This window comes from Anastrepha ludens, chromosome 4 (genome assembly GCF_028408465.1).
Source record: "Anastrepha ludens isolate Willacy chromosome 4, idAnaLude1.1, whole genome shotgun sequence".
Lineage (NCBI taxonomy): Eukaryota > Metazoa > Arthropoda > Insecta > Diptera > Tephritidae > Anastrepha > Anastrepha ludens.
The window spans coordinates 20,532,962-20,557,686 of NC_071500.1; the positions used below are offsets into that span (position 1 = coordinate 20,532,962).

The 24,725-nt window shown below is 38.1% G+C and overlaps 1 protein-coding gene across 1 annotated transcript in view; it reads left to right on the plus strand.

Annotated features, from left to right (window-relative positions):
• Nucleotides 1-24,725, plus strand: part of LOC128860260 (serine/threonine-protein kinase NLK-like) — a 136,168-nt gene that overhangs the window by 23,021 nt on the left and 88,422 nt on the right. The window contains exon 2 of the mRNA XM_054097673.1: nucleotides 12,447-12,576. Within this exon, the coding sequence (XP_053953648.1) occupies nucleotides 12,447-12,576 (130 nt within the window). The remainder of the gene's footprint in view (nucleotides 1-12,446; nucleotides 12,577-24,725) is intronic.

The following is a 24,725-nucleotide window of genomic DNA, read 5'->3' on the forward strand; positions in this document are numbered from 1 at the left end:
GAGCTCGGCCAAACACCCAAAAGAGTGTACGTGCCAATTATAACTAATTTTTTAAGAGCTATAGGAAAATTTTTCCAAAAACACTCGTAAAATTCAGAAAAATGCATGAAATTTGTTTTTAAACCGATAGTACAGTCCATATAATTTAACGTTTGAAGATTATTTCATGCAAATGTTGACCCCGACTGCGCTTCAAATGGTCCATCCGCTTAGTCCATCCGCTTTGGCATACTCTTTCCAATGTTTGGCCGGTATCTCACATATAAATGCTTTAATGTTGTCTTCCAATGCGTTAATTGAAGCAGGCTTGTCTGAATAGACTTGAGCTTTAACATAGCCCCACAAAAAATAATCTAAAGACGTTATATCGCACGATCTGGGTGGCCAATTGACAGGTCCCGAACGTGAAATAAAATGTTCACCGAACTTGCTTCCCAACAAGTCCATTGTTATGCGTGCTGTGTGGCATGTGGCACCGTCTTGCTGAAACCACATGTCATGCAAGTCAAGCTCTTGCATTTTGGCCAAAAAAAAGTTGGATATCATTTCACGGTAGCGCTCACCATTCACAGTTACGTTACGATTCCCAGCATCTTTGAAGAAGTACGGTCCAATGATACCTCCAGCCCATAAACCGCACCAAACTGTGAGCTTTCCTGGATACATTGGTAGCACTTGCAATTCTTCTGGCTTCTGATCTTCACTCGAAAATCGACAATTCTGCTTATTTATGTACCCATTGATCCAAAACTGAGCTTCGTCGCCGAACACAATTTTTCGATAAAAAAGTGGATATTAAAATTTCTTAACAGAACACGCATTTTTTTAATAAAATTCAAAGATTTGCAAGCGTTGTTCGTTTGTAAGACGATTCATGTTTAAATTATAGACCAAACTGAAGATGTTTGACAGTGAAACAAAACACGAAACGTGCGTCAGCTGTTTAAACCAACTGTTTAAAAAGATAAAAGCTAAAAAATCACCCGGTATATGTATATAATAAAACATAGGGTATCATTTCGTGGTCATTTATAAATTGAAAGAGGAGTTTGAGTACTATCCATACTACACCAAATTTGTGCTATTGTCGTACTAATAGAACGAATTGAAAATGCACCATCAAAAAAAATTCTAATTGTAATATTATTATATTCTAATATTTGTGCTATTACAATGAACCTTTATGTGAACATATCCTGAAAAGAGCCGAAGTTCAAAAACTGTAAAAAGCAGTTTTAGAAGTTCGCAGAAGTGTCGAATTCCAATGTGAACATCTTGAAAGTTTTAATTTTAGTTATAGTTCATATAACCGACTGTGGTACATTTTTATATTACCATTTAATTATGACTCTCCCTCTGCCTCACCAATCTACTTTACGCCTCATAGGCGACATTCATACTTTTGTCAATTAAAAAATATCTCAAAAGGACACGTCGTACATGATCTCCTCTGTCCCCTGGATGCGTCTCATTTCAAACGGAAGTTGACATTTGTGGCTTGAATTGTCTCTCGTTGCACTCTTCTCAGCTAATATTCCTTTTTCGCATTTTTTGTTTAATCTTTTCCTCAAATATTGTATCATTCCCAACGTTGCATGATTCATTGTTGCATTTAATTAGCTCCGTAGATTGAAATTCATGTCTCTTTGATTGTCTCATTTTTGTGGCTATCCTTGCTAGAGTACACGAGTACATTTGCCGTCCGTTGCTACGGATGGCAATTTTTTCATTTACAGTTGCATTTGCAATTTTTATTTTGTTGTTGCCACACATTACAAATCGAATCTTTACTGCAGCAGCTGCTGCTTGATAAAGGTATACATACATCTGTATGTGTTAGTGCACACCGATTGGGAAATGTTAGGTTTTTACTATTAGTTCAGTATTGGGTAAATGCTTTTGTGTGTGTGTGTGTGTGTGTGGTATTTTATTTGCTGCTTTAAAATACATTTTTCATGATGTTTCTCTAAACTTGGGAATGTTATGTCATCATGCCAACGTAAGTAATCTTTGTGTGCTTTTTGTGTATTTTATTGTTCCACCTCAGCTTGTCTCCCTTTTTATCTGTCTAAAAAGTTTGAAATTTTGATGAGAATTTGCTGACTTTTTTGTTTTTTAAATTTTGTACAAAGTTTGATGCTTTGAATTACATGGTTTCTGAACTATATTTTTCTAAAAAAAGCAAAACAAATTTAAATAAAAACTAAATGCGAAGTCAAACGCGCTGCTATTATTTTGACAACCCTTGTATATAGCTTAAGCTTCTGAATGCACAGCCATTTGAGTTTTATAGCCTATTTGCAGGTATTTAGATGTTTATTTTGATTTTGCGTCATATAAACTAACCTTTGCAAACGACACGCAATTTGCAGCACAAATACTAAAATCGGATTTGAAATTGAAGAGCAAAATATTTATTTTAACATTTTGTCATACACTGAGGCGCATACCACGTTTAAGCAGCAGCATATAAGAAAGCATTTGAGTTGAATATTAAATGTGGTAGTTAGTCAAATGAATTTTTGAGCTTGCGCTTTCATGTTTGCGTGATTCATTGCCTAAATTTAGTCTCGCATACTTTTGCCTACGCGTTTAAATCCCATTGAAAATGGTTCTACAGGCTTTTCACCCACACGCTTTCGCTTGTAAAATTCTGACTCTGCTGGCGTTTGTTTATTTATTTATGTATTTTATTTTAGTTTTTTCCATCCACGTGCAAGCGCCTGATTGCCGCTGGCCACTCCGCTGTGCATTGCGTCGATTTCAAATCCTTTCACTTCAAATTCGCAATATTGCTTTGTGTGTGGGAGTACTTTGCTTGTGTGTTTTTCATTTGTTTTTGTCTTGCGTATTTGTTTATTGCTGTTATGCCCCTGACGGTATGCAGCACTTGTGTAGGTGAGACTGTTTTTGTGCTGTCACTTTTTGCTCTTTCTGATACGAATCACATGCGTCCTGTTGTGTAAACTCTTCGCTGATGTTGTAAAAATTGGCAAATGGCTTTACGTGCTTTCGTATGGATGTGTCTGTGTTGTTGTGTGCGGGTGGTTACTTATATGACGTCGCACTCTTGTAGCGCTCTTGACCCTAAAATATGTAAGTAAAAATATTTTGTTTCTGTTTTTTTTTTTTGACATTCATTCCTCCTCTCTTTTTGTGTTCTGAATGCTTCCGTTCTTCCACTTCCTCATTTTTTATATTACTTTGTTATCTTACGAAATTGATTTATTTATTTATTTTATTTAAAACTCTTCTTCTTATTTCTTCACTTGAAATGGAAAGGTAGAATTGTGGATGGCTAGAAATATTTTCCAAGCACTCAAGTTATATTGTGCTTTGCACTTAAGACCTAGAGATAGGAATGAAAGCGGTAAAAAGGGGCATGCGGAGTGAGGACTCATTATTCCTCAACAAAATTTCCAGATTTGTTTATGAATCTCAGCAGTTTTTCGAAGAAAAGAGCAAAAGAATGTTGTACACCCAATCTGTATTTATCTGCCCAAGAAATGTACCATCTAAAAGGGCAAAAAAAGCGACAAGGAAAATGTTCTATACTATCCTCAACCTCCAAACAAGTTATATGCAGTGGATCGTCGATATTCCTTATGGTGGCCACATCTCATCCGCATAGATTGTACCCCGTGATTAGTGCTATCCGAACTCGTAGTTAACTCTCCTCTTCGCTGTGAAGGAGTTTTGCTACCAGTCTCGGGCCTTAACAGGAAACACTTGGTCGGTTTGCAGTTGTCAGTACTGCATTTTTGGGTTCTTCATAAAACTTATTGCTGAAACTTTGCAACACCCGATTGTTTTCGGTATACTTGGTAACAAAATTGACTCCGGTCCAATTGAATCGCAGTTACCCAGTTAGTTGTCTGGCACCCACATAAGCGTCGTTACTTCGCTTTTCTTAGCTTCGGTTGCAAATCTTGGAAAGTTTCAGCAAAAGTGTTTTATTATACTAAATAAATATAGTGTAATTTCCCGATCTCAGAACTTTTATTGCATTTTCTCTTCATCACTATTTTGTCAATCTCATAATACAAAGTGCTAATGTGACGTCAGAATGCGCGTCATTGGGGATGATGTGCAACACTTCCGATACACCATTTCATTAGAAAGGTGGCGACATGCAAGAAGTATAATTTTTTGTGATAGCTTCATTTTTTTTATTTCTAAATGATAAAGAAACTTTTTTTTACAATATTTTATAAAAAAAAGCTGCTTTTCATCGTACTAAGAATTGTTTATCAAAATTTTATGAACGCATCTTAAGAAAGTCCACATTTTGAATAAGCACAAGAAACCAACTATCGGGTAGTTTGAAAAATTACTAAAAATTAATAATTTATTAAAACTAATGGTACGGAAATTTTGTGTTTTCCTTTCTACATATACAAATAAAAAAGGACATTTTTAGATATCTTCTTGAAAAACGATAAAAATGGTCCAACTTAACCCTATAGAGAAAGATCAAACTTCGGTCACAACAGATCTGCTCGGTTTCTGTCCGGCTTCGGCAAAACATAAAACAAACCGAACCTTGACCGAACATTTTTAATTCGTATGCCTTTACAAAAAATCGAAGCAGCAGATATGATTTGCGAGAATTGCCTACTAATCTTAGAATCAATTTACACGATGACTTTTCACTCTGATTGATACATTGGATGGGATCGCAATACCTATACATGGACTTCAAGGTGGCATAACAAACATAACACTTCAAAACCCCGTGTTTGCCAATTTTGGGTTAAAATGTTATCAAACTAAGGTGAAGACGTAGAAAAAAGATAAAGTTCGATACTGAGGACTGAGAATTAACATTGCAAAAACTAAGGTGATGTGATGTGCCTCAACACCACTGAATTATTAGTATCGAAGAAGTGGACGAATTCTGCTATCTCGGAAGCATCATTAACAGATGTGGCGGGCTAGCAGCTGACACATGCAATCGAATAGCAAAAGGTTGCGTTGTACTTGGCATGTTAGGCAAATGTTGGAGATCTTCGCATATATCGAGGCGTTCGAAATTGATCTTCACGAATCAAACGGGAAATCTGTCGCTCTGTATGGCTGCGAAACATGGAATACGACAATGTGCAATGTACAAGCTCTGCAAGCATTCAGCAATAGTTGTCTCCAGAAGATTGTGGGCGTTTTCTGGCACATCTGACATCTCTAGCACTGACCTCTGGAGTTTGACGAAGTAGGTTTATTTTTATCTCGATAGACTGGTGCCCCCATGGAAGTTGCCGGTGCGGGAGACCATCCAACACGTGGAGACGACGAGTTGAAACAGAAGCGCTTCAAGCAGGCCGTCCACGGCGACAAATAAAATTTCGTGCACTGAGTAAACCTAACTTTAACTTTTTTGTTTAGGCCCTATGCGCCTCCAGTAACCACGGGAAAATATAGATATACATATATACTTATTGCTCACCTGTTGTTCATATCTGTTACATATTTCACAATTTTTGCATTCACTGGGTTGCATTCCTTTTAAAATGAATCGTTCAAAATGTAAAATGTTCGGCCAATCTGCCTCTGTTTTCCTTTGCCTTGTATCATAATGGACAAATTTAATTCTTTGTTCAGTAGAATTTTCTTACATTAGCAGCCACTTACTCTAACATATTCTGGAGTTGTACTCAATTAAATTTGTTCGTCTATACCTCGTCTGGTCAGTTTAATATTTTATATCGCATTTGGGGTAAATTTCCATTGCTATCCATTAGTTATCGTTTGCATTATTTCTTATATTTCTATGTTGTCCTTCCATTACTTCCTTACACATGTCGGAATCTCTAAGCCCGGTGCTATCCGTCTGTGTCATCGATTTCGCTTCGCCTTCGTTGTCTAATTTATTATTTATGCGCATTCGTTTTCACTCCCCAACTCAATTCAATTGGCGCCACTTATGCTTTACTTAGCTGCCTGGCTCTGGTACATATAATTGGGAGGTGCAACTTAACCAACACAAATGCGAAATGCCTAAAGCAACCCAACAAACCTTTTTGTTTTATATCAACTTGAATTGCATTTGCAGCTTCTCAACAAGCTTTTTTCACTCGGAGATTTGCTATTGCCATAGAAAACACTTTCCTCTCTCCATTTTGGTGTTTCACGGAGATTCGAACTTACGTTCTCCGAACTCCAAAGATAGTCACGCACCAGCGCATTGGGCTACGGCGGCCGCCGGTATGCCAAAGTTAAAAACGTACGAGGCCAAAAATACCATTCCAAAGTAGCATCAGAAGTTTATTGATGAGTTTCTGAAACAGCCGAAGCAAAAGTGGTGTTAATGTATCCAAAGACACGATTCGAAGACGTTGACGTGCAGACGACCTCAAATTCCGGAGCACCTTGAAAAAACCGCTGCTCTCATTATCACACATTGAAAAAGGATTTGCATGGGCTAAGGCAAATTCAGAGCGGAATTGGGCAAATATTCACGAATGAATCTTGCTTTTGGGCGAATAGTTGAATACGTCGGTCGTGGGACCCTGCTGATAATCGACAACTTCCACGAACTGTTAAGCATCCACTTAAGATATATGTTAGGGGCTGCTTCTCCGAAATTGGATTTGGCCATTTATTTATTTACCAATGGGGAATGTAGTGCGTCTTGATGTTGTTCCACAAATGGAGGGACCTACACGTTAAACCGACTCCGAATGGCAAATATTGTTTATGAGGAGTTTTTTCATGGCAGAAATACACTCGGAGGTTTGCCATTGTCTGCCGAGGAGCGACCGCTATTTGAAAAAACGTTTTCTTAATTTTGGTGTTTCACGGAAATTCGAACCTATGTCTTCCGAATTGTAGTCACGCACCATCTCATTTTTTCCGTTTCGACTTATTTCTGACGTCAACTTTAACTTTCGAAATTTGATGCATTAAGGCTGCTATTGTCACTTACGAAGCGAATGAAAATATAGGCGAATTTAGTAGTCTCGAATTGTGAGATGTGAATCTTCAGCGAGTTCACTACAAAATGGCGAACGAGTGTCGAAAATGCATTTTCTGTATGCCATTGGCGAGAAAACTACATTTGTTTCGCCATTTCTGCAAAAATTTGACTACTGCTTAAGGTGCACCCTCTTTCTCCATTTGTATGCCTATCAAAGTGGAAAATCCTGCGAGTCGGCACTGCAAAATCTTGTTGCTAGGGTGGAGCTAGCCTTCGTCAGGAGGGTCTACGCTATGGGCATCTTTGTGGACATAGAGAGGGCGTTTGATAATGCCTAGTAGGCATGGCGTAGACCGGGAGCTAGTGAATTGGATTCGTTCGAAGCTGGCCCAAAGAACTGTCTCGGTGCAAGCAGAGGAAGATCTGCTGGTGTCATCCGGGACTGATAGAGGTTACCCCCAAGGCAGTGTGCTGTGCCCATTGCTCTGGTGCATGGTGATCGATCCTCTACTCACCATCTTAATTGATGCGGGAGTCTATGCACAAGCATATGCGGACGACGTTGCCTGTTTGGTAATATGACCTTCGCTTAAGAACATCTGTAACAAAGTGCAGAAAACTCTAGATATGATTGACACTTGGTGCTATGCGAATGGGCTATCGGCAAACCCTACCAGAAGGAAGAAGCATGATGGACTCGTTGTACCTAAGCTAAAAGCAGTGACAATCCAGCTATCCAAAGAAATCAAATATCTTGGAGTAATCCTCGATAGTAAACTGCTTTGGAAGTCACACGGGGAAATAAAGACATCCAAAGCACTGACAGCCTTCTGGCAGTCCAAGGGTGTTTTTGGGAAGACGTGGGTCTCTCTCCTAGCAAAGACCTATGGATCTACACGGCTATGATAAGACCTATTATCACCTATGCATCACTAGTTTGGATGAGTAGACTCTCTCTCGTGGGAGTCAGGAGGACCTTATTGTGACTGCAAAGCACTGTGGCAATCTGTTTCACCTGAGCTTTTTCGACTACTTCTTCTTCTTCTTCTTTCATAGCGTTACAACGCGGGGTGCGTCAAAGCTTCCTTCAAATTGCTTCTCTAAAGCGGTCTATCTTGAGCTGTTGCTTCGTAGTTACGTATTCCCAACTTCTTAAGATCATGTTCCACTGCGTCTATCCAACGGTTCCTCGGTCTGCTTTTGGTCTTCACGCCCATTAGCTTTCCTGGCAAGGCTTTCTTCACGGTAGGCATACGGATTACATGATCTATCCATCTTATGCGCTGTGCTTTAATACGTACAACTGTCTCGTTCTGAGTTAGATCGTCAAGTTCAGAGTTCAATCGAAAGCGTTAGGTACCATCATCCATTCTTATTTGCCCAAAGATCTTTCTTAGAACTTTTTCTTTTTTTTCCGGCTACGTCAGGTCCGGCATTAGATGATCTGGTTAGCCTACCAAGACTTGATGTTTTCATCCAAGGAGAGGCCTTGAGGGCCATTTGTAGGCTCAAACACAATGGGAATTGGTACGGCCCCTGTACGGCATTGGACAACAGATAACAGAGTAGGCATGGACTTCAAAAAACAATCTTCGCCATGCCCCTTGACTCTACGCCATCAAAAGCTGTACTTGATAAGAGTTACAGTGTGGTGCTGCCAGAGGCTCGATTGTGATCAAACTCTGAAAATGAGCCCGACAAGCACTGTTCTCGAATTTTCACAGGACCGAGCACTGTTCCGGCTCTGGCTCCTTGGCACCGCAAGATCTACTCAAATTTCTTCGGAGGTCGGGTGGATTTAAAAGAAATAAAAAAGAGAACCCGAGTTCCCACTAATCTCATCTACTAGATTCTAATAAAAAAAAATCATTCCGACAATATTTCTGCTTTGTATTATCATTTTAAGCTCTCGAATTCTTAAAAAAAAATACCCGATAGTTTGTTTTTTTCTTATAGTGCAATTAGAGATTTTTTTTAAATATAATATACTTTTGTTTATAAAATAAAACTGCAAAGAAAATATACATATACGATAAAGTGCTGTCAAAGGTTGTTCCTGATTTCTCCAATATTCCTCAACACCAGCATAAGTGGTAAAATAAGGTTTGAGAAAATGGTGAATAGCAAATGATAAGCAATGGCGAAACTCAACTTGAGCGCTACTTATGGGCTTACCCGTATCAAGCGTGAGAGAATATTCCTGCTTGTGTTTGCTGGGAAGGCGCAACGCTACACAGACGTACTCACAGATAGGCGAAAGCTAATGTCACTTGTGGTGGTGTGAATATGTGTGGGGTAGTTGTTGTAGCTGCGGTTTTGACGAATGTCCTTGCTTTGCTATTTTCTACCCGCCTAGACGCAGGTATACACTTCGTTGGTCAACGCGCGTGGGAGAGGAATCAAAGTGAGACAAATTTTTGTTACATAAATATGTATTCAGATATTTCAGATAAACCAGAAACGGGGTTGTGAACACATACGCCCTTATTAGGCACCATCAATGCCTACTAAAATAGTGATTTAATTTTTTTATTTCAATCCACTTGTCTCTCACAATTTACCATAATTTTACTTGTCTTTTAATCTTAGCCTACTGTGCAGGGGTTTGCTAGCGTTTTTCTGCATCCTCAGTTCCTTGCTTACGAAACATATCAAATATTCTTTGCCTTCGTCTGGTAACTCTTCAATTCTGAGTCAGTGTCGCAAGTTCGTTGAACTAAAGTTATGGCGTCATTTTCCTTTTCTCTCACCGCCGCTCAAATGCGCCGCGTCGTACCTCGCCTTCATGCCGCTTTTGTTTTGACGACAACACTTACGGCGCGCCATTCCACTGCAATTCACTTCACTCCATTCCACTGCCAGCCATCACACACTGTACTGTACTCCAGTCCGCTCCACTCCACTCCACTCTGGACTCATCCTAACAACATTCACTTAGTTGTTTTATTCTTTATTCTTACTCCACTTCGCATTTTGAATCCTTTGTGCTTCAGCGCGCGCGCGCTCCTTTATGTATGTATCCACTTATCTGCTCTTACTAATACATACTTACTTATGCGCCCTGTGGGCATGTAATGTTTGCGTTTTTAGACTTTATGCGCCACGTATATGTGATTACCTTTTTATGTCAAAAAACTGAAAAAAAGCTAGCGTGCCGAGCCGTCGTCGCTTTGTTGTGTTTTGTCGAGTCAACTCGAATTGCGTCGCGTTTTGAATTAAGCTCCATCTTTCTTTGTTGTTGTTGTTGTTGTTGCTTTTGCTTTTGTGGCGCCATGTAAACAATTCTTTAGTGTTTTGTTTACAGTCTTAAAGTTCAAAAAGAAAAGTTAGAGAAAAAACGAGCATAAAAATGGGAAAACTCTGCCACAAACCTGTGTTGTGTAAGTCTCAAAATATGGCTGCCAACAAAGTGCCGTTCTTCAAAATATTTACAGGCTAAGAAAATATTTTTTTATCTTTAGTCAACTTCGTTGGCTGAGCTTGCTGCTTTTGTCTATAGGTATGTGTGTGTGTGTGTGTATATATGCATAATATCGCAAACTTTTTAATTCGGATAACTTAATTGAATTCCTGTGTATTGCGTGCATACGCGCAAATACATATATATGTTGTGTAAGTATATGTGCCTTGCATATTTTTTGGCGCCTAGGCAGCAGAAGATGAATTCACGTGTTATTTTTATTTTGGTATTAAGACGTACCTTGCATAATTTTCGTCTTTGTATTCTCAACTTCTACTCAAATTAAAATGAAAATAGTTTGGAGTTTCAAACGAAATTAGCTTGCGAATAGTTTTAATATACAATATTAAAAAAAAATTTTTTTTTGTTGCAATACTTTCATTGTTTCACACTCTTTTCGGAAATTGCAAGAATTTGCGCTTAAAACTAATGTTTTACAGGGTGCGCCATCTTTTATATCGGTATGAAAACATTGAATAACTTTGAACAAAAAACAACTGATTTGTGCAAGTGCGGTAATTTTATTTGGTTTGGTTATTTACAATTTATTAAAACTATTTTTTAAATACAATATCAATCGAGTGACTACGTTTATTAGCAATCACAAACAGCGTTTGTCATCACCTTGTCAAGCATCTCGGGATTTATGGCGTCGATTTCGGCATGAATGTTTGCCTTAAGCTGGTCTATAGTCTGCAGCTTGTTGGCGTAAACCTTAGTTTTCCGATAACCCCACAAAAAGAAGTCCGGGGAGGGTAAGTCAGGTGATCTGAGGGGCCAGTCGATCTCGGCTCTTTTTGGCACTAGACGTCCCGAGGATTTTCGTTGCAGAAGTTCAATTGTTGCATTCGCAGTGTGGCATAGCGCACCGTCTTGTTGAAACCAGTAACTGTCTAAACCTTTCTCACGTATTTGCGGGCAGACATAATGAGCCGAACATCCATCGATATCGGTATCCATCGACCGTTTCGTTTTCTCGGTAAAAATATGGCCCAATGTTGTTTTTGGCGCAAATGCCGGCCCAAACAGTTGCTTTCCGGTCATGCAATGGCGTTTCATGGATCTCGTGTGGACTCTCAGTTCCCCAAATGCGGCAATTTTGTTTATTCACGCTTCTGGAGAGGTTAAAATGTGCCTCGTCAGTCCTTAAAATTTGCTTCCAAAAATTGGGTTCAGTGTCAACCATTCGAGTGACTGTTTGGTTGTATTCCAAGCGACGTGAATGGTCTGTCGGCAATATTTTTTATGTAAATTGCATTTTATACGGAAACAAATTTAAATCATCCTTTAAAATGCGCCGCATTGTGGTTTCACTGACGCCAAAATGCTGAGCTCGACGACGATACGACACTGTGGGCTCCTGGGCAACGCTCTCCTTCACTGCTTCAACAGGTTCATTGGATCATCTTGGTCGTTGATGAACGGCATGTTGACGATCTCCTACTGTCCCGTGTTCAAAAAAATTCTACACCAAACGACGAATAGTATTGTCAGACGGACGATGCCTGTTTGCCGCGATACTTTTTGCGATTTGCGCATTGAGTTTGAACAATAGAACGACTATTTTCGTTGTGTAGCGTCACTATTTCAGCGCGTTGCTTCAGTGTAAAGCGATCCATGGTTGAAAGTGTATTGAATTGACGTATCAAAAACATGTATTTTGAAGTCGATCGGTTGGTAAATGAGAAAGTTATTCAGCGTTTACATACCGACTTAAAAGATGGCGCACCCTGTATGTTTTTGTCGAATTGCATGAATTTGGATTGAGATTCTTATATTTGGCGTTATCGAAGAATATCTTTGCAGAATGCGGGAAAGAAACCGAGACTTAATAAAATTTTAATAACAATTTTTTTTCTTACCTAATTAACCTGCGTTACAAAAAAAATTGCTTAGTAAAATTTATTTCAGCAAAATATATTTATTTTTTCATCGATTTGTGTGTTTATATTTAATTTCTTACATCTTTTATTAATCATAATAAAACTAAGTTACGCTACCAAAAAGTGATTTTTAAATATTTTTCCCAATTTTCGCATACTAAATATTAACGAATTTCCTTTCCATTTACAGGGCAGTCACGGATCCACGCGATGGACGACGAGTCGCTCTTAAAAAACTTCCCAATGTCTTTCAGTCGCTGGTCTCATCGAAACGAGTTTTCCGTGAATTGAAAATGCTCTGCTTTTTCAAGCATGAAAATGTGAGTATGAAAGTAAAAAAAGTTCTTGCTCTCAAAATATTCATTCACTCCCAAAAATATGCAATAAAACTCAATATAGCTGCGCTGCTCGTATATTTAACAGAAATGCTTCCTTAAGGGGTCCCAGTGGTCTAAATATAGAAAATGTTTGGTATTTTCAAGAATTGTGTTTACAATAAAATATTTACATTTTTTAGGCTTTTTATTTAACTTCTTTTACATACAAAAATGAAAAAAGTGCGTGTAGAGTAATACACATAACAGAAGTGATACTTTCAAGGCAAACGAAGAAAGAGGGAGAGCCGAGAGAGAACAAGAGAGAGAGAGAGAGAGAAAGAATATATATCTAAATAAACGAGTCAAATCTCATCTAATCTTACGTTGGAGAGAGGGGGGGTCTCGGCAAATATCACGCAATTTTTTTCTGATTGAAACAAAAAAATTGTACATGCTTAAGATTTAATCTCAAGCGTAATCGTAGTATGATTAAGATCATTCACTAATTCGTTCAAAAGAAAATAATTTCATTCATACTTCGACGTTATACATTGCTACTGTCAAACCACCATATTTGTTTTATACCAAATAGCTCAATTTAATCTGAATTTGCGGTACAGTGTAGCCCGTCGGTTGTTTTCGCGCCACTATGAGCCGAACGCCCTATCACTCAGGTTGACGTTTGACAATTCCGGGCTTTAAAGAACATGACGGAAAATCATTTGCTCCATTTCTAATATGCGTACCGATTCAACCGCTGAATGCCTTCATCAGCACGCCTATTGATCTCGATTGCCCAAGTATACGTGATGATTTAGAGAAAATATGCTGCAGTACATGCAGTATTTACTTCGCATCTATCACAAGAGCTGCAGAGCACAGGAGAGCAGCTCACATTGCACCAGCTAAGCAAGCGCGTATGTTCCGCAAAGTGCGACCCTCACGGATTGTCACAAGACGAGCTAATGAGTTACTGTGCGCAAGCGTCAACGGCTTAGAGTGGCTAGATTAGAACGAAGTTGAAGGAGCACATGATTTTACTGAAAATCATATGGACATGTTGGTCCCAATAGTCTCTCTTGAAAGCGCGCATGATTCTCCATGGACTGAATTAGAGTAGATATGCTTTTTTTAATCGCAGTAGTTACGATTTAAGTCTTCTATTGTTAAATTTTTATTACACTTATAACCCTCAGCAATATTGATTACTAGTCTTAACTAGTCGTAAATAAAAGCACGAAGCATTTTTTTTCTTTTTACAATAACAATCTAACGCGTTTACATAAGAAACCCACATTTTGAAAAATCTCACGTGAGATTGGGGGATGGGGGAGGGGGTTGAATTTTACGCTCCATTCTCGCTTGTCCATCGACGCCTAAGAAGTTTCACTTCAAAAGTTCTTTTTAATTTTAATACTTTTCAAAATGGCGCTGAATTTGACCCTCCCGAAAAATTGGACCTGGACGGTCTTGTTCATTTTGACGCTTCTACTTATCTGAAACACAAACCCCAAAAGAATTATTAATCAGTGTGACTGAAGCTATGCCCCACTACTAAAATAAAAAAAAAAATAACAAAATGGCGCGATTTTGAATTTGACACTTTAAAAACGGGGTTTTTTTCAGTTTTTTAATAAATATAAAAAAATACAAAATAATTGAAATAAAAATATGATTCTCGTACGGGCGATAGCCATTGATGTTGTGAACAACATATTAAAATTTCAGACGATTTGGTTGAACAGGCAGAAAGAAATCGTTTCGATATGAATGAGTTTAAAGTTTGAGGCACAGGAGCGCGCGGACCGCTCTATACCAAGTTAATGGGCTGTAGAAGCTACAAAGAAGGTGCAAATTATTTTATGAAAAAACGTTTTAAGCGCAAAAATCATGAATTAATTAAAAAAAAATTAAGCGTAAACACTGAGTCAAATCGTATGTATGCAAAATGTTAACAACGGCTTTACGAAATAGTTTATGAAATTCTATATAAGGCTTTTACTTTTTTACAATTCATTTCAGTTCACTTTAACTCTATGAGTTTTTAATAACATTTTCTCATTTTTCATTATTCTCAACGTTTTTTTTTTTTTTCATATCATTCGTTGCATTTGCCTTTTGCATATTTGAATCGATTGAATTAATGCATTCCATTTTACATTTACGAAAAATGCCAAATGAATTTCGTTTTCATGGCACGCAGCGGCATAATTCTTTCATATGAAAAATGAATTCATTGTCCGCTATTCGCCTGCATGTATGTGTGAGCGTGCGTGTTGACTTGATTCTTTGTTTGTTGCTAGAGTTTGCTATTTATTGTGCATTTATAGTGCAATTCGAAAAACAGCAACCATCCAGCTTTTCTATTGAATTGCAAACTTGTATAGCATTGCATTGCATATCTGTAGGCGCGAACAGTTTGCTGTTCTTTTATATTTATATGCATAAATGCGCAATTTCAACTCAGGCGAGATCCTGAATGCGCTTTTAAGTGTGACACGCACACATGCTTTGTGCCATCTATACAAAAACAAAAACAAAAAGTTGCATGCTTCATATGTAGGTACGGTAAACAAAAATGGGAACTGCAAAAATGGGAGAAATGAAAAATATTTCTGCAAATATGTAGCCTATGTGACTAAATATTGCACGAACGCTTTTGTCAATGACGTTTACTGCACTGTATGCAAGCATCTACAGTTACTCAAAGTACTAATCGAATTTACACGATATTTTGAATTATGTTGGTGCGAAAAATACACCACGTCAATTGCGGTCACGAAATAGAAATACGAAAAATAAACGCAAAATAGTATCAAAATTATATAAATATATAAAAACAAATAAAATTTTAAACCCTTGAGGACTACAAAAAAATACTGTGGACGCATGAGTTGGAGACTAAAAAATTTGGTTCAGATTTGCAGACGAGGTTGCAGCGCAGATTAGATAAAGCTTTGGCATGTGCGACCAACTTTGAAACTTTGCGATTGATCGGTGTTGCAAATGAATTGGAATGGAATCGCATAATAATAAATACGAGGGGTGTTCAATAAGTATTTACCTGTGTTAGAAATGAAGGCACCAGTTTTTCACAATTTTTTTTTATATTTCAACATAGTCCTCTTTTAGAGAGATACACTTCTCCCAACGCTCCGACCACATTTTTAACCCCTCCAGAAAATAGGATTTGTCGAACTGTCCAAAATACGTCTCTGTCTAGGCGATGACTTTCTCGTTTGAACTAAATTTCTTTCTCGCGAGCCATTTCTTCCTCATCAAGTTGTTCTTCATATTAGGGAACAAGAAAAAGTAGCACGGAACCAGTTCGGGTGAATACGGGGGGTACGGCAGCAATTCATAACACAATTCAGGCAGTTTGGCGGCGACAACTCCGGATAAATGTGCTGGCGCGTTATCGTGGTGAAACAGCAACTTCCTTTTCATCAAATGCGGCCGTGTCTCCTTAATTTTTTTGTGAAACCGGTCCAATCTCATGCAACTCACGGCAGTATTACCCAGTAATCGTATTTCCTATTTATAACAAATCCATGAGGCATGCCGTTCGCATCCCAAAAAATCGTCGCCGTGACCTTTCCTGCCGATGGGACTGTCTTCGCCTACTTTGGAGCAGATTCACCCAGAGAAATCCATTGCTTAGATTGCTGCCTAGTTTCTGGTGTGTAATGATGAATCCAGGTTTCATCAACGGCGACAACTCGACGCAAAAATTCCTTCGAATCCCGCTCAAATTGCTTTAATCACTGCTTCAAAGTTAACAGCCGCATCCGCTTGTTCTTGCTTGTGAGCAATCGCGACACCCATCGGTCCGACAATTTTTTCATCGCCAACTTATCACGTAAAGTATGAATTGTCATTCGGGTCAACACCTATGGCCTCTGTTACTTTACGCACTTTCGTTCGCCAATTAGCGAGAATCATGACGTGGAGTCTTGGAATGATTTCCTCGGTAGCCACGTCTGCCTGGCGTCGTGGTCGCTCCTCATCAGAGTCGGATTCGCCCACGCTTAAATTCGTTGAACCAATATCTAACTGTGGTCAGACAGTTCCAACAGTTCCATAGACAGCATCCAACTTTGCTTATATCTCCTCGCATTTTTCCCATCAAAAAACAAAAAGCGAATTATCAAACGACACGGTTCTTTTTCCATCTTAGCGAATATCACGAATCACGTCTTACTCGAATAGCTGCCAAATCCAAACTAACCCATCAATCAGTCTGAAATTTATTTCGCCGTTTTTTGTTAGATGGCAGCAGACGATGCCAACACCAACCTCCCTTAGGAAAGCCCTCTATCGTCAAACACGGGTACTTCTTGAACCGCCCTCGTATATGGTGAGTTAAAAAGTTCGCCGTAGCAAGCGAGAATATTTCTCAAGTCCTCAAAGAACTATGGCAACAAGTGAAAGGAAAAGGAAAATGATACCAGCAGGATGCCCTCCCTAAATAAATTCACTGAAATGTGATTACACGAAGAAATGACTTTTAAACTAAAAAAAAATTAGATTTATTGTGCTCGAGGTTTAATAAAATTTTAGTTCATTTTAAACTTTACAAACTCCTCCTTGTTTTTTGGAGGAAGTCGAGTGGTTTTCAAAAAAATTATTTCAAAGACGGTTCGAGAAAACTCCACCGGACTTTAAGCATCGTTTCGTCACTCTGAATGAAATATAGATACATACTACTGTGGGCAAAGAGTCGTCAAACTTCGCGGGATTAAAATTTCGCTCTAGTTATTTTTTTCATGAGTTGGCAGCACTGTTAATAACATCTGGGCCAACTATCATGTGAATGTCATTATCAGTAATATATTTACGCTTGTGTTTACCAAACGACCAAGAGTGCATTTTTCGATTTTTACAATGTCTGATTTGATTGAGCAGAGAAGTGCCATCAAATTTTGTTTGCGGAATGAAATTTCGGCTGCGGAAACGTTTAGCATGCAGAAGGCATTTGTTGATTCGACCATGTCGTTGAAAAATGTTTGTAAGTGGTACAAAGACTTCAAAGAGGGTCGAGAACGTGTTGATGACTTGGAGCGCTCCGGACGACCATCGACGTCAACAGATGACCAACACGCCAGTAAAGTGAAGGAGTTAGTGCTCAAAAATCGTCGTAAAATGGCCGTAATGCTCTTAAAGTAGCAGCAACAGAACGATTATTTTCATAAAAAATTTGCACGATTTGCAATCGTTGCTCAAATGTTTAGCGTTCCATGATAAAATGTATACTAATGAAGTTTACAAATGACAAGCGAAAAATAAAAAATATTGCGTCGTTCGCCCTCCCTATCGGAAGAAAGTTGAAGCGCACCTATTGAATAACCCTATATTACAGATGCATATCATTCAACGTTAGTGAATCTTCTGAAAAGCGAACTGCAAGAAAAACGTCCACGACTGGCCAAAAAAAAATTCTTTTCCAGCACGGCAACACACCAGCTCACGTCTCAGCAGTATTGGTCGCAAATATAATGGAAATACTCGTAGGGTTCCAACTTCTTTCACATCTCCCCTATGCTCCCGACTTGGCTAAAGAAGTTTTTATATTTGCACAGATTTTTCAAACAATCCTCGTATTCCTGCGCACCACCAACATTCGATTATCATTTTGAGCAACTGTAGGTAGGTACTTGACTGGGTAGCTTGTGAAGTGATGTGCAACAGAGAAAAACAAAGCATTTTTTTATTATTTTTTCTTTCTTATTTTCTGTTTCTTTGTTCTTGTCGTGCCCATTGAACAGTAAAGTGAGTGAGTGTTTCGAAATGTCTAGAAAAATTACTACAATGAATGGCTGCAAATCCTGAAATGGCGCACTTATTTACGCCGCGATGCTATTTGTTTAAGATACTTTTTTTATTATCTATTTTTTGCAATTAATTTCGTTTCCAATTTTAAAATTTCAATTAAAATTGATGTTTTTCAAAGAATTTAAAGCGAAAACAAGGTGGCGCAAAATTAATCATCCTATTTGAAAATTCATAATTTTTGCAAATGGCGTTGAATGTCAATCATATTTGCCAGTTGTGAATTGGAGAGCTGCAAACATACACGTAATGGAGCGTGGAAAGGTCAAAATAAATCTTTCCATCACTCAAAATCATTTTTCTTAATTTAGTGAAAAAGTTGTTCCAAAACAAAAAAAAATAATTTAAAAATTTTAAAACCAATAATAAAAAATAATGATTAATGTCACCTTTGTGAAGAAGTTACGGAAATTTCCAAACCGGCGAGTGAGTACAAAAAGTTTTGTTTTTTTATGATATGTATCTGTAAGAAATACCGTATGCATCTCAAAGGAACCGTCGTACCAGTGGCAAATGGGACTCGCACTAACTAAAAAACATTATCTTCATTATGGATTTAAATCCACCTCGCAAACGCTCCACCTAGCGTCGGGGTGGAGCCCCTTGTTGCACTACGTATAGTAAATGCCCACGTTGTACCTGCTTCCAGGTCGTACTTCTTCCTACTTAGCACGTTTTCTACATAGAAAGTTATTCCTTCCCAAATTTTTTCTCTTTCTATCATTTTTGAGACTATATTTCCAGCCGTTACATTATCCGTTTACGGCTTGGAGTCATTCGGGTGCTTCTTGCCGTCTTTTGCATTCGAAAAATGTGTGGCTTGCGTCATACAATCGGGAGTATCCACTTTGCCCATCTTGAAAAGGCATTGCCTAAAATAGCCGTGGCCGGAGAGAAAGTGCGTGACGCAAAAGCTTACTTCTCCGAAAACTCTACTACACCAATGTCGAATGTCGCCGATTTTTATATGTACCTTCTGCTCAAATATGAACGAGACTTTATCAATAAAACGGTCCGCGGATGACATATGGCAAAAATAATTTTTTTGTTGGATGGTAGGACTGTTATAAGCTTACATGGCAAATTTCAGCGTGATATGTCACATAGTTTGTTTTCTGTGCTACTGTAAACAAGTCAAGCTCGAGTGTGTTCTTCGAATTCTCTTTTATGACTTCAATTGTCTCAAAATGTTTTCCACGGAGCGGCAACTTGAGCTTGGGAAACAGGAAAAAGTCACAAGGAGCCATATCAGGCGAATACGGTGCTTGCGGAGCGATATTAACATTATTTTTGTTCAAATAATCGCGAACAAGACGTGATGTGTGAGCTGGTGCATTATCGTGATGCAAGAACCAGCACAATTTCCTTTACTTTCCGATATTTTCGTCGTTTACTGATGTTGCTGGACGACGTTCATGTTGGAATAACAAAATTTCAAACAAATTCTTTGAATTTCCATCGTTAAATTCGAAGAACACACTCGAGCTTGACTTGTTTACGGTAGCATAGAAAACAAACTATGTGACATATCACGCTGAAATTTGCCATGTAAGCCTATAACAGTCCTACCATCCAACAAAAAAATTATTTTTGCCATATGTCATCCGCGGACCGTTTTATTGATAAAGTCTCGTTCATATTTGAGCAGAAGTAATGTGCCCATCTTCCTACAGTTTCCACGTGGCATCTATCTTGCCACTTGTGGATTGTTTGTTCTCTAATTTCGTAATATTCTCTTCTCGTTCCAACACTTAAGGGGTTATACGCAGTTATGAAGCAAATAAAAGACGGGTTGTCAAGGATTTATCCTGAAGAAACTTCAGAATATTTTAATTTGAAAATTTTTGGCGGTTATAAAAGCATCCTTCAAGAACGTAACAAAATTTTTTATTTATGAAAATGTTGATTATAGAGCGCGCTGCAGGCGATTTCTGGAACCTCCTTTAAAAAAAGACGATTTACGGTGTACATCGTAACTCAGGATTGGATTATCTGAAACCAAAAAACCAAACAAATTTTGTTAATATATTAGATTATCTAGTAATTAATCGTTCGGCTAATCAAAATAGTGAATTTTCACAAAATGGCAGCTTTTAAAAGAAATGATGTCGATTTTTACGTTAAAATTTGGCCGTAAATTGATTATAAAATGGAAAATAAGTATCAGATTTACAAAAGGAACGATTAATTACTAGAAAATGTATCTTTAAAGATTGAGTTAAAACGGTTGACCGATCAAACAAGTCGTTTTCGAGATATCGTGTACACCGACTTGAAAAATGCCGTTTTGAAAAAAAACACGTTTAAAGTTTCAATACCTACCTTAAAACGTGCCGAGGCATCTCTACATATTTAGGAAAACTCGGAAAGTATTGCTTAGATCTACTTAAAATTTCGTGCGTATACTTTTGAATATATGTACATTACAAAAATGCAATAAAAAAAATCGATTTTTTTGAAAGTCATAACTGCGTATAACCCCTTAAGGGGGGCCTTTTATCAGTGGCTTCAAAACAGGTGTTTTTTCTAAATTTTCAAAGTCGTTTTAAAGTTTTATGGGTGTTTTCAAAAAATGTATTCTAAAATTTTTTACTATTACTATTACTTCATACCAACAATGCATATGCAGTGTACTCTCTCCTAACGGGCACCTCTCTTAAGCGGACACCTCTCATAAACGCACATTTTTTTTCAGGGCATACCCCCAATCCCTAATTTTTTTTTACATTTTTGTCTCTTGAGCGGAGAACCTTCCTGTAAGTGAACATTTTTTTCAGTCCCTAGCTGTCCGCTTAAGAGAGAGTCCATTGTATAAGCCTTTAGTAAAAAAATTTTGTTAATTGGAATACCAACAAGTAATTCAATTTTATGTTGCACTCAATGTTCTGAATTCATGAAAATATAAGGTCCGAAATTATTAATTGAATTCATTTTGTAGCTCACATTTCCTGTCCATGCAAACCGCCACGCCCCACGCTCTAGTAAATACTTTCCTTCTAGCTTTGTTTTGTACGCCCCACATATGTCGACTTTTATATGTATGTAGATTTGTTGGATATGTGACTCAGAATCATTTTGGGAAGCCACTTCTCTACGCTCCCCAGCGTTGCCTAATTGAGCTGAGCGCAGTCAAAGTGCAATCAACCTTGCCCGTCACACAAGCCGCACGCATAATTACAAGTACACACACACACACACATACAAATGAACACATGCGCTTTTATGATTTTTTTTTAACAAATCAATCAAAATGCAGACAATGAAAAAACACATCACCGTGCATAATGTGACCGTACGAAAGAATATACAGGAAAAGAAGAACATTTGAACCCACAAAACCACATTGAATAAAATTAAAAATGTGGCGGCTTTATACTTAGCAACCGTCGTTTGGTTGGCCACCAACCGCAGCAACAAGCTCTTCCGTCCTACGCATTTCAAAAGCACATTATGAAACACATACACACACACATACTCGCACATGCATGCATTCATAAGTTCATTTATCCATGCAGGCACTCAGCGACAAAACGATGGCACATCAAGGTTTAGATCAATTTTGACAATTTTTTTCTTTTTTTTTTTTCTTTGTTTAAAATTCATTATTTTTGTATAAAAGTCTAGCTCATTTTCTAACAAAATACATATAAATTCAATTTACAAATTTTAAGCAAAAATTTGAGAAATTTCAGAAACTTCCATAATGCACAAAATTTTTTTTACATGGAAAAATTCATAAAAATGAAAAAAAAAAATTATGAAAAATCAACGATCTTTTTGAGTAACTTAAAACTTGCATTTTATTACATTCAAATTGAATAAGCTGTAAGGCTCTTAGCTCAAGACTTAAGGCTTTAAAACTCATTTGAAATGACATTTTTTGCGCGTTTCTTTAAAAGCGTGTAAAACGGAAAGGAAAAAAGATTTGTTATTTTTGTTTTGAGTATCTTATTTTCTGATCCATTGTTAAAAAATAAAAAAATTTTTGACCATACGAGGTTCGTTCAAAATGTTGATAGCCTTAAAAAAATGATCTTTCAAAAACAGGTTTGTCGCTGGCGACACGTATTCCGGAACTCACAGGTGTCTGAAATCAAAAAGACAAAAAGGTTCTTGTTCCATGTTAATGTCGTTATCGTGTGAACAACGATCATTCGGCGAAAAAAAATTTTGGCATTTTTTTCGGACCTTTAAAGTCGAAAAAAGGTCAAACACGGGTTTTCATCTTTGAACGTACGCCATTTTGTCAAATTTTATTTTTTAAATTATAATTAAAAACATAATTAAAAATTTTTCAATTATAATTAATACCGAATTGGGTAAAAAACGCTTGTGGAATTTTTATCACTTTTTGTGTAAAATTTTTAAATTGGATTTATATGATTCTTGTTAGACCATGAAATATATTGTTGTTGTTGTTTTTGTTTGATTGAGAGTGCTAGTGAACTGGGAAACGCCTAATTAGCTTCTGACCACAATCCTCTGCTGTTTTGTTGGTTGAGTTTTCAAGAGTGCTATTTCGTTTTCCTACTGCGTTGTGTCTAAAAGGAAAATAAGAAACCTAAATCCAGTACTGAAATTTCTTCAATGTGAGACGATTTTGAGTAATGGTTTGCCGAGCTTGCCAAAATTGCCCTTGATAAACGCGAGCAATTGCAAGGTAGGGAATAGGATTTTCCTGCTTGCTCTCCTACTTCTCCACAACCGCGCCAAATATTATTGTGCCGCGTGCTCCCCCACCTTCCAGTGTCCTATGTGAACTGCGGTTAGTCTGAAGATGTATTTGATGAGTCAAACATTGAGCTATACTTTTATACAAAAAAAATATATTTATAAACGTTCCAAACAAAGAAACGAAGTATAGACAGAACTGTTCGAAACGTTGACGTACTCTCATTTGACGCGTCCTGTATCGGTGCATTTGTTTATATGGCATGCATTGAAAAACTTAACCGAGCAGCCCTTCAAAAGTGTGATTGAATTTTATGAATAATTCCCATGTGCAGTTAGTTTGCCATTGTGTCAGTTGCCCTACCTGGCTGTCTCCGTTGCACGTTTCGCCCAGCCCATCCGCTGCGTTAACTATTGCTGCTGCTGATGTTTCCCTTTGCACACTCAACGCGTTTACATTGTTGCAGCAAATGCTCGTACACACCCCATTTTCCTTGGCTAAGTGTGCTGACAATCAGCCAGCCATTCACATCAGTTAATCGGTCATGCAGCAATACGAACTCGTTGTCCACACCCACCAACACCGACAGCGTCACCATCACCATCAATAACGTCATCGCCTTCCAAGGAATAGCAGTAATAGAACAGTTCACAAGCCAGTAGCTATCCAGTTATACAATATATGAGTAGTATATCATTTGTCTAGTAGATAAAAGTTATAGACTTTGTAGAATACCCTGTCACTTCGTAAAAAAAATTAAGTAAATCTTCTACTCCAGTAAGATGCAGAATTTCACGAAAAGATACGAAGTTAAGAAGACATCCATCGATATTACGCAATTTATGTACCTGCAAAAATAAGCAGTAAAGCTCGCTCACTGGCTCTTTATGGAAGGCCCGTTCTGCCTAGATGGCAACAAGAAAGCTAAATGCTGCGTTTTAATGTTCGCACAAACGGGAGTGTTTTAAATATTTAAACAATACTATTCTTCTTTGGCCGAGTTTAACGAAACGCGCCAGTCGTTTTCTTCTCGTGCTAACCTGCAGGCAAGATATATCACGCGCAGAGCATCAAGAAGGCTTAACTCTTTGAGTAAACACGGAATACCGTCACGTTAAAAACCTTGGATGGGACGCTCACGACCCTCCTACTCTCGAGGGAAGAGTGGGAATGGGACGAGGTAAGACAGGGTGAGTTCATCCATGCATGCACAGATGGCTCAAAGCTCGAGGACAGGGTGGGCGGAGGTGTATGTTCCGAGCATCTGGGGATCTCTTTCAGTTTTCGGCTTCTCGACTTCTGTAGTGTCTTTCAGGCTGAACTGATGGCAATGAAGATAGACGTGACACTGCTACAGTGTGATGCGATGCCTGGAGATGATACCTGCATTTTCACTGACTGGCTGTCAGCGGCGATAAAATCCCTCACAAAGCAGTCAATAAACTCCAATGCAGTCGTAAAATACCGCACATCTCTTAACGAGAGGGCTGAGTAATTTCATCTAAAGGTAACATGGGCTCCTAGCCATTGCGACATTGGGCGTAACTGCAGAGTCGACGAACTAGTGAAACTCGGTGATCGATGAGTACATAGACAATGACATAAGCGTACCCTTACAAAAATGCAAGCTACAATATTTATTCTTGAAGAA